Source organism: Gallinula chloropus (genome assembly GCF_964237585.1).
Source record: "Gallinula chloropus genome assembly, chromosome: 6".
Taxonomy (NCBI): domain Eukaryota; kingdom Metazoa; phylum Chordata; class Aves; order Gruiformes; family Rallidae; genus Gallinula; species Gallinula chloropus.
The window spans coordinates 26373502-26384017 of NC_140091.1; the positions used below are offsets into that span (position 1 = coordinate 26373502).

At 59.4% G+C, this 10516-nt stretch overlaps 1 protein-coding gene across 1 annotated transcript in view; it reads right to left on the reverse strand.

Annotated features, from left to right (window-relative positions):
- Nucleotides 1-5209, reverse strand: part of NOTCH2 (notch receptor 2) — a gene marked incomplete at both ends in the record, with an annotated part of 84376 nt that extends 79167 nt beyond the window's left edge. The window contains one exon of the mRNA XM_084266231.1: nt 5128-5209. Coding sequence (XP_084122357.1) covers nt 5128-5209 — 82 coding nt within the window. The remainder of the gene's footprint in view (nt 1-5127) is intronic.
- Between the last annotated feature and the right edge of the window lie 5307 nt (nt 5210-10516).

Below are 10516 nucleotides of genomic sequence, written 5' to 3' on the forward strand. Positions count from 1 at the left end.
CAAGCAGCAGCAACAGGGGATGTGAGGAGAATCCCTTCTCAACCCTTACTCAGTGTACCAGCTGCAAGAGGACAACCATCGGCACGGTTGGAGATGTCAGCTACACTACAAATCAAATGGTCTCAAATTCCAAGGGAGCAAAAAACCAGCTTTTAATTCCCTTGAGGAATTAAGGGGTGCAGAGGCAAAAGAGAAAACTAGGAGAAAACACTGAAGCAGGAGGTGCAATTCTGGAAGGAGGACAGCAGGTCCTCGCGGGGCCGAAAGGGATGAAGCACTCCCCACAGCAGCACTTCACGCCGGGCAAGCAGCTGCTGAAAAAGCCAGCAAGGAATAGGAAGCACTGCAGAAATGGAAAGGCGACCCAAAGATAACCAAATTTTGGAGGAAAACCACGGAGGAGCGACAACTAATTATGCTGTTCACTAACCTCAACAGATTACAGCTCCAGGGAGATTACGTACCCCAGGAAGAACCCCGCTAGTAAGCGTAGGAAGAGCTTCTGAGATATATATATATGTATATATGTATATATTTTTGCTTTAAGAACCGATCACCCTGTGGCAGCCACACTGAGGGGGCACAGGGGGCAGGGAGCTAGGAAAACATCTTCCTGCAAGAAAAGCAAGAAGGCCTCGTACTCAGCTCCGACACAGGAGACGCTTAGCGCCGAGGGGACTGAAACACGCCGAGCAGTTTGCACACCACGGACACAAGGCAGTAGTGAAGGACCAAGCTTGTCTGTGAGGCACAAAAATCGTTTGCAAAGTAAAAGTGCTTTAATTGGGTTCCTAAGAGACCTCCGCTGTTCTTACGCACAAAAGCCTGAAGCCAGCTGAATAACGCAGGGCTCATCAAGGGAGAGGCCGAGCAGAGCTCAGAGGAGCGCAAAGGCACTCGGCCAGCGTCCTGCACCCTTTGGGAGGAAAAAAACCCCTCCAAACTAATGTCTGAACTGGGTTTTTTCACTAGCTTTTCTAAGCTTTGCAGGGAGGGGGGAAGGAAAATAAGTTGGTTTTAGCAGAACAAGCCTGTAAGCAGAAATAGTTTTGCTTTAGAAGTTCACCAGGTGTTTCTGAACTCAAAGAGCGCAAACAGCGAGTGTGACACACCAGACCCTATGCCCTGCCATCATCCCTTTCAAATCTCTCCTCCAGCTGTTTTGGAACTGAAGAGACCTGATTGTCCCTGTGCAACTTCACAGGGAGAGCTGAAGTCCTTCTGTCCTGGGGGTCTGAGGCACCTGCGGAAGGACCGCCATTCCTAGCTGACACAGCTATACTTCACACAATGTTGTTCCCAGTGAGGAACCCCAAGCTGTAACCCTTACTGAATTCAAGATCAACTCGTACTGCACATCGACAGTCCATCAGTCACCACGTTCTCCATTTCCTTTCACAGCTGATGTTCCCTGCCTTCCCCTATTTTCAGTTTTCCAAACAAAGCCAAAACATCCAAGATCCAGAACAGCAAGATAAAGCTTAAACAAAAAAAATAGTAATAATTTTCAAAAGTGGGGAAGGCAATTAAAGAGCTGAAGGGTTATTGGTGTTTCCATGGCAATCTGGCAGACGGGAACCATGCTCGCATCTTCTCCAAAGTTCTCCGTCATTCCCCAGCACTAAATCTTTATTAATTTGAAGGTTAAGCACGCTTTGCCTGCAGAGGAATGCTAGCCCGCTGCTTGCGCCGTGCAGCGCTCCTGCAGCCGTCCAGGGTGATGTCAGAGGGACGAGACGAAGACTCGCTGCGTGGAACAAACAGCAGACGCCCGTGCCATTTTGAGATACAAAGCTCTTTTTTCATCCTCCTAGGAACCTAAAAAAAGGACTTGTGCCCTAGGAACAGACTATTTTCTAAACAGAAGGAGGGATTAGTTCTGCAGCTCCGGCGGCTGCGGTCAGTAGGATGCAAGCACTGTTTCTTCTCAATGGGCTGCTGATGGGCCGCGGCTTCTGCTGGCGAGCGGATTCACAGCGACCAAGAATATCACTGCGGAAGAACTTCTTAGCACAGAAGCTTGGGGAAGCTCTTCTGGCCCCCAGCACAGATGACATGTAGGGAAATGTCCTGGAGGGGCGGGTGAGAATTAATAAATCTCTGCGCCATTCCTCAGCTTTGCCTTCGGTAGCCAAGGGTACAAACCCAAAGGAAACCGCACCACGGCCCCGCAGGGTTTTTTTGTTCGGTTTTGACATTAAGTGAGATCCCCAAGTCCAGAAGAAACTGGCTACTCCTCTTTTCCCTACTCTTCGCCCTGAGTTCAAAGCCCACTGGTCCCCTCTCATGACTCAGATGCTGGTTTTGAAGAGTGGGAGAAGCCAAACAGGACCAGAGCACACTGAAGAGAAACACCCACCAAACGGCAACAGCAGCAAGGCACCTGGCACGAGGGAAGGAGGGCAACAGCCAGGGAGGCTGACAACCCCCCACCACCACCCATTGCAAGAGATTTGAATACCAAATGCCACCAGAGGCGTGAAGTCCTCTTTCCCCAAGGATCCAAGCCCTGAGAAGGTTGGTGAGAGGATCTTCACAAATTTGCAATCTGACTAAGCAGCACCCTGAAGGAAGCAAGGCGAGTCAGTCAGATTCCCATCACGCTCCCTTTTGAAAGCCTAAATCAGCATCTTTGATAAGAACAGATTTGATAGGCAGCAACGCCTTCAAAAGATCAAGTAAAACCTGCTCTTCCCGAGGCAAATCCATATCAAGCAGACTGGCATGGTCAGCGTTATCTCAAGTCCTCAAGAAGTTTGAGTCCAGTGTTTGACTCCCCAAGATCTCAGGGCGCAGCCCACACCACCCTGCGAAGAGCCAGCTGGAAACACGGGCTGGTAGACAGCAGCTACCCAGTGGAACCCCACTGTTAGCAATGGTGGTGGGTGATCAGGGCGGGCATTACCAGGGAGGATTCCCACTCCATGCACTGTGCCCCCCTCCCCCCAAATCAGAAGAGGAGCGAATGGCGAATTAGCAGGAGAGAGCGCAGGTGCTGCTGCCCCACCCCAGCTTATTGCAACTCAACTGCAGCCTCTTGCAAAGTGAAATGACGGCTCAACTGGAAAAGCAAGTTGCTACACCATTGGGCTTGCAGGATGAGGCAGAGTTGAGTAGTCCAAACCATAGCGCTGAGCGCATCCAGGAGCCTCCTATTTATTGACCAAGAGGGCTGACACCAGGTACCTGCCCTCTCTTGCACAAGAGCATCAAGACAGTTGAACATGCACCTGAAAATACCCTTTCGGTGACTTCATCCTTCCCATTAATTCACACCACAGCTCCCGCTCCCAAGCACCAGATGCAGGTCAGTATCCCACGAACAAGAGGAGTCGCTTGCTGTTGAGATTTGTCATCCCTGACAACCAGGCTTTGTTTAGCTCTGGGATGAGATTTCACCCACAATGCCAAAAACTCCTCCAGCACGGGAGGACCTTGACTAGCCCGGTAGATATCTGTCCCCAATTCAGCGACAAGCAACACCACAGCTACTTCTCCTCTCAGCCCCAGTCAGAGAGGGAACTTGTAGGGCCAGCAATAAGCTGAGAAGTTCCTGGCATGAAGGTAGAGCTTAGCTACGCGGCCATGACTTTTAAAGCCTCTGCAAAAAGAGTATGTTGCACACCATCCCCAGAAGTGACACCCCTGCTACACACCACACCTCGACCCTACCACGGGAACACATTTCTGAGTTTCTAAAGCATTTTGCCTTGGCAGACCCTTGGTTTTCCCAGCCCCTTTCGGGCCAAAATGCATTCAGGAAATAAGATTTTGGGGGGGGGGGGGGGGTTGGCTTTTTTTAAATGCTCCAACCATCTTCTTGCAACACATTAGTAAAGATAAGTCAGATTTCAGAGGGGATTACTAGGGGGGAAACAAATGCGTTTCTCCCAGGAGAGACAAATAATGGCCAAGTAGCTCGACTCGCCCCAAACTACTCTGCACCCAAGACAGCATCCGTCAGCAGCCAACGCTGCAGCCCTCCTCGGCTTCCACTCCCGCCCGTACCCGGGGAACGGAGCTGCCCAAATTCCCGGCGCCTCGCCCCGCCGCGCACCCGGCAACTTCCACTACCACTTTCTCCCGCGGCCACGCTCCTCGCCAGTCACCCGAAAAGGCACCCCGGCCTCTCCGGGGCAAGAGGAAAGACACAGAAGGAGAAGTCACGCAAGCCCCGGGCTGACCGCCGGCCATGGCGAGGCCGCACATGCTTCGCCCCCGGAGCGGGGCTGCTGCGGGGCGGGGGAAGAGGGGCACGAACATCCCCCCCACCCACCCACCCACCCCGCTCACTCCCCCCTCCCTCCCCGAGCCCACCCAGCGCAGCGGGCTGGGAAAGACGCTGCGAACGCGGGAACGGTGCCGAAAAGCGGGAGTTTCTTCAGGCACACGGCACGGCTTCGTATGGAGCCGGAGGAGGAGGATGCGCAGGAATTCCTCCTGCCTGTGGAGGTATTTCCTCAACAAAGAGGCTCGCACCCACCGAGACACAGGTATGCCGAGCGGCGGGCACGCCGCCCGCCCCCCAGTCCCGCAGCCAGGACCCCCCCACGCTCCCCAGCCGGGCCTGCGGGGGGGGTCTTTTTTTGGCAGCGGCACATCCATCCCTGCCTCGCTCCGACACCGACACGGACGCCTCTCTCTTCCGTCCCGGTGTTCCGCTACGCCGGCGCAGCCCCCGCGGAGGAGCCCTCCCGCCGCCGGCACCCCGCAGAGCCCCGGTTCGGCGGGCGGGACCCGCACCACCCCCCCCCCCGTAGGTGAGCCCGGCTCCAAGACCGGGGCTGAGGGGTTCGGGGGGACACACACCCGCTCCACACAAAGAGGCGGCGGCCCCCTCGGGGTCTCGCCGCCCCCAGCTTCCCCCCCCCAGCATGACATCCCACGCGCGGCTGCCCCGCCGCCCCCCTCCCCCCCCCGCATCCCCTTCCCCGGCCGGCCCGCGGGGCAGGGAGGTGACACCGACGCCGGGTACCGGGAGAGGGGCCGGTCCCCCGCCGCGGCGCCGGGCGGCTCCGGGCAGCCCCGCAGCCTCCCGGGGGCCGAGGAGCCGCCCGCGCCCCGCCGCAACCCTGCAGCCCCTCGCACCCGCCGCCGCGCCCCCCCACCGCCCCGCCGCCCACTTACCGGCCGCGGGTTCGGCTCGGCTGAGCACGGCCAGCACCAGAGCGAGGAGGGCGGCGAGCGCCGGCCCCGCTCCGCGGGCCATGGCCACGGCCGCTCCCGCCGCCGCTGGCACGACGCGGAGGGATCTACCCATCCACCGATGGCGCCTGCGATTGACCCGCGCGGAGGAACACGATGAGAGGCGCCGCCTCCGCTTCCTCCGCTGCCGCCGCCGCGCCCCGCCTGGAGCGACCTCCGCCAGGGGGCGCCCGCGCCGGGACGGCGGGGCGGGGCCGGGGCGGGACCGGGGGATGGAGGGGCGAGGGCCGGGGTGGGCGAGGTGGAGGAGTCGGGGCAGGACGGGGGCCGGGGGGGACGGAGGGATGGAGGCCGTCATGTCCCTGTGGGGCCATGGTGTTGGGTGCCCACGCGGGGAGGCCGCAGAGGACTCCAGCCGACGTGCCGGGCTGGCCCCTGGCTCGGGCAGGGTCTGCGGGCAGCGGCGGGGCGGGCGCAATGCAGCGCTGCCTAAGGGCAGGGGCCGGGGGGAAGGAGAACCCGAAATTGGCACCCGAGGTTCGCCCTGGTAAAGGGGAGCTCTCGGTGCCACAGCTCGGCCCCCACGGGCGCTCCCGCTGCAAAAGCCCAGGGGAGATCTGGGGTCCCCGGGAGGATGTCACGGGCGGGCAGCGGGGCTGTGGAGCGCCCGGCGGTGGCTGCAGCACCTGAATCCAGCCTCAAGGTCCCTCCCAGCCCTCCACCATCATTCAAAGCATTAAAACTGCTCGGCCCTGGCCCCAGCTGCCCCTGGACTGAGAGCCCTTTGTGCTGACGCGGCAGCCTGGCCCTCGCAGGCAGGATTGTGTTGCGTCCAGGGCAGAGAGAGGGGGCAGTGAATAAACTTCACTGTTTTCCCGCTGTAATCTGCCAGATCCCAAAGCTCCACCCAAGCGTGGGGCTGCACGGTCAGTGCCGACCACCACCGCCACCTTTCCAGGCACAGTGATGCCACCCGGGCGAAGAATCCCCCAATATCCTGGAGATTTGGGGCCAGACGACGGTGCCCCACAGCCTCAGCACCCATCCCGTGGCACTGCTCCTGGCACACCTCCCTCCCTGCCAAGGCAGAGGCCAGACCCCCGGCACGCCCAGGACTTCCCACCTAATACACTGGTGGCGACCAGTGCTTAAGTTACAACCACCACAAAGCCAGGGAGGGAGTTGAGGGGTGGGACAGGTAGTGGCCGGATCTCTGTCCTCTGCAAGAGCAGCCACTGGCATGGCAAAGGTTTGGAGAGCTGGGCCTGGCCGTGGGTTTCACAGCCGGGGCGGTGGGGGCAGAGCTGCCCTCTCTCAGCCGTCCTGGCCAGGAGGGTTGTGCCGGGGGTGAATGCGCAGGGCAGGGTGGGAAGGGGTCAGGGTGGGTCCCCCCACTATGTCCCCCCACCAAAGCTCCTCCGTCCTCCCCGTGGGTCTGCTGGTAAGTGATAAGCTGCTTGCAGAGGAGTTGAAAACGCGTTTCGGCATCGCTCCACCGCACAGTCCCACTGACCGCACTGTACACAAACAAGGAAAGGTCGGTCACGCCGGGCCTGTCCCTCCAGCCACCACGCGCCATTTCCCACCCAGTTCCCCACCCAGACATGTCCAGCAGCCAGCACTGGAACGGGATGGCTCTGGCAAGGTTTTCCAGAGTTTCCACCCAGTTTCCTCCCCGCTTCGCTCACAGTGCATCTTGCCCTGGCCCCTCGGGATGGAACAGGGAGGCGGGCAGGGTGCAGGTGCCTGGCAGAGGGCTGGAAGCAATGCCAGCTGAGGGATTAGGAGAGCTGAACAGACTCCATAGCCACGGCATTGCTCGTTAAACGGCCCCAGCAATTAGAGAAATCCTGGTGCTTTGGCTGACAAAGGCCGGAGGATCAAGCCCTCTCTGTGGCTCCATGTTAGGACTCTCGCTCTGCGGTGATTTCGGTTGCCTGCTCACGGAGCAGTGACATGCTCACTTTGGTCCCAGGGTGTGCAAACCTCCCTGCAGCCCCAGCGCTCTTCAGGCTCCCTGCCCCACAGCTTAGCACCAGCCCTGCGAGCCAGACTGGCAGGTGGATGCGTTGGGATGTCACCAGCAGTGTTGGGGATCAGGTTCAGCAGGGACCTCCCAGGTGATGCTGAGTGGCATTGTCTATGAGAGGGGGTGAAGGCATCTTGCCCACCACCTACATTCGCTCCGGTCAGGGAGGATGCCCACAGGGGTGGCACCTCCCCATGTCCCATGTCCCATCACCCTGCACCCACTGATGCTGCCAGGCAGAGGTGCTCGGGGGCTCTGCTCCACTCTCCTGCAGAAGGTGTTTAAACAGTATTTAAAACCATATTTAAACAGTCTGAGGTGCTTTTGGGGTGTCCACATGCCGAGTGGCATGATGCTTCTCCTCTGTCAAAGAGGAACTGCCATTTTCATCAGCTTTGCATTGGGTCTTTCAGAATAAATTACATTTTTTCGCCAGTAACCTCCCAGTGATATCACTGGCAGCTCAGGCACTCAGGCCTCAGCTCAGCCCACACCCAAACACCAGCCTTACATCCCAGCATTTTACACACCCCGATAAACGTCACCTCATTTTTATCTGCCCCTGGTCTGGGGGTCCTTAGGACGTGCTTAAGCCGTACAGCCCAGCTTTCCCTTCTGCAAATGGGAGAGCTGGAGCCCCCAAGGGTATTTCATAGTTACAGGACGTCAGCAGCTGAGAGGTTTAAGAAAAGCAGGAGGGAGAGAGGCTTCCAACAGAATCCTTGGGGCTGGCAGCCTTTCCCTGGTGCCGCAAATAGCTCGTCCTGCAGCTCATCTGCTAACTCTTAACATCCACATGACTTGGCTTATGCCGTGATTACCTTACCTGCTGGCTTGTCCAGTCTGTAAAAAGAACCAGAGACATGCAAAAGCATTCCTGCATCTGGCCCCGCTGGAATGCACAGGGTGCCTCTGCCACCCCGCTTAATCGCCTGGGGAATTCGTACCCTCCGCCTTCCCCTGCTGCCGGAGAATTTAGGCAGCAGAAGGAGCCACGTGGCTTTTCCCAAAGTCGGTCAGACACATGTACGGTGTGGCCATGAAGCTCCCAAAATGCTCCTGGCTCTGGGGAAACAATGGAGGAAGGATTCAGGGGCTTGTGACTCCAAGAGGCAGCCAGGTCCCCCATTGCCTCGCAGCAGTGTAGGTGGCCTCTTCCTGCACAGACACTCCCCCTCCCCATGCGAGACAACTGCTGTAAGCACAAGGCGCTGGGAACAGGAATGCCAAGGAGTGCTTGTCACTTTGGGGAGCCCCTGTGGCACAGCACGGTGCCCCCCAGACCGGCTGGCACAGCCACACTGCTCAGACCCGTCCTTGGGCTGCCTTTTTGGGTCTGTACCCAGGTGGGCTGTGCAGATGGCAGCCTGCAGCTCTCCCTCTTGGTTGGTGACTGCTGGGGAGTCAGGGTGAGGGTTTGCAGCAGGCAAGCCCCCCACTCTGCCCAGAGAGGTAGTGGGTGCCCCATCCCTGGGGGTGTTCAAGGCAACCTTGTCTAGATCATGCCTGGAGGTTGGTGGCCCTGCCTGTGGCAGGGGGGGTTGGAACTCTGTGATCCTTGGGGTCCCTTCCAACCCAGACCAGTCTGTGATTCTGTGACTATTCTGCTCCTCTCCCAAAGCACGCAGGGCCCACATGAGCCACCCCTTCTCTTGCTGTGGCTGCCCAGGGGGGCACAACCTTCATCACCTCTGGTCTCCACACATGAAGGAGAAAGGGAAAGCCAAATGGAGGCATCTTCCTGCTCCTGCAGGACCCAGAGCCTGCCCCCACCCTGGTGTTACTTTCTCCCTGGCACTGGGTGGGAGCCCTGCACAGCCTGGTCCAATCCCTCGCCCAGCCAGAGGCCACACGGGTCCCTTCTCTCCTGGATGGTCCCCTCCTCTCCCGAGGGGAATGCAGGAAACAAGATGCCATCACAGGTTATGGCCATGCAGGGGGGGACATGCAGCTCCAGGAAAAGTCCCAGGGAACCAGCCACACACCCCCCAGGCTTCGCGGGCTTGAGCACCCATGCAGCTCCCAGCACAGAGGACTTGGGGTCACCACGACTCCAACAAACACATTTACTTCTGCTCCTCTATGCAAATCCTGCGTCTGCTGCCGTTTTCGGGGGCTGTGGTGGCAGCTGACGGGGAGGGTGCTCTTTCTGCTGGGGGTGCTGTGCTGTGGCAGGGCCGGGGAGTCCCATTTCCAGCAAGCGCGGGTGGCGTGTGGGGGAAGCGGAGCGTGGCGTGGCCGGGGAGCACCCGGGGAACACCCACAGGAACGGGGGTGCTGCCCCTGGCAGGCTGGGGGAAGGGAGGGGGGAAAAAAATGACAAGCGATGACAGCGGAAACAGGTTTTTCGTCTCTCTGCAGAGCGCCGGGGCTCAGCCGCAGGGGGTTTTCTGAGCCATGATTCAAACTGACGCTGGGCACCTCCCATCAGCCCGGAGAATGCCCTATGGCGGGGGTCCGGCAGCCCCAGCGGGGTGGGCATGGGGCGTGGGGACTCCTCAGCTTCTGCTTGATCCCCTCTGGTGGGTTTGTAAGCTTAGGGGGGGGAGCATGGCCAGCCAGAAGTGGGCGTGTGGGACTCTGCAGGGCTCGGTGCTCCAGGCGCAACCCCAGAAAACCCCAGGGTACCCCTGCACCCGCAGAGGACCCAAAGTAAGCCAGGGGAGAAGTGGGACAGGCTGAGGGGAGGCGGCACAGCTGTCCCAGGGGGAAGCAGAGTTGGGGACATGGGTCGGAAGCTGTGCAGGAAGTGCAGGCAGAGCATCTGCGGGGAGAGGGTGCGCCCCACACCTGCCCGGTGCTGTCCGCAGAGGAGGCTCAGGAGCAGCCAGACCCTCAGGGACCCCCAAAGGGCTCAGGTCTGTGGTGGGGGCAAACAGAGATGGAGTGAGGAGGCTGCCAGGGGCCGGGAGGGTCTCCATGTCCAGCCTGGAGACTTGAGGGAACTTGGGGCTGAGGATCAGCCTAGTTGTCACCCCCAGACAGGGCAGCAGGGACACAGGAGGATTCAAGGGTGGGCTGAGACGGGGTGCAGCGCTGATGCAGGGCTCTGTGGGAGGGCTGGTCCCAGCAGTCAGCTGCCCATGGCTGGCTGCCAAACCCAGCACAGGCCCTGCTGAGCAGCCTTCATTTTCGGGCGGCAGAAAATCGACATCTTCCTCTCTGAAAGGTCACAACGATGGCGCTGTGGCAGAGCAAACCACATGGGGGGAAGGCAACGTCCTGATCCCCAGCCCGGCTCTGCGGGGCACCCCTCCCTAGCCTGGTGGGATTGAGACCCCCTCCCAAAGAGACAGAGCTGCTATTGCCCTACAGCAGCACCTGAGGGAGGGAGGACAAGGA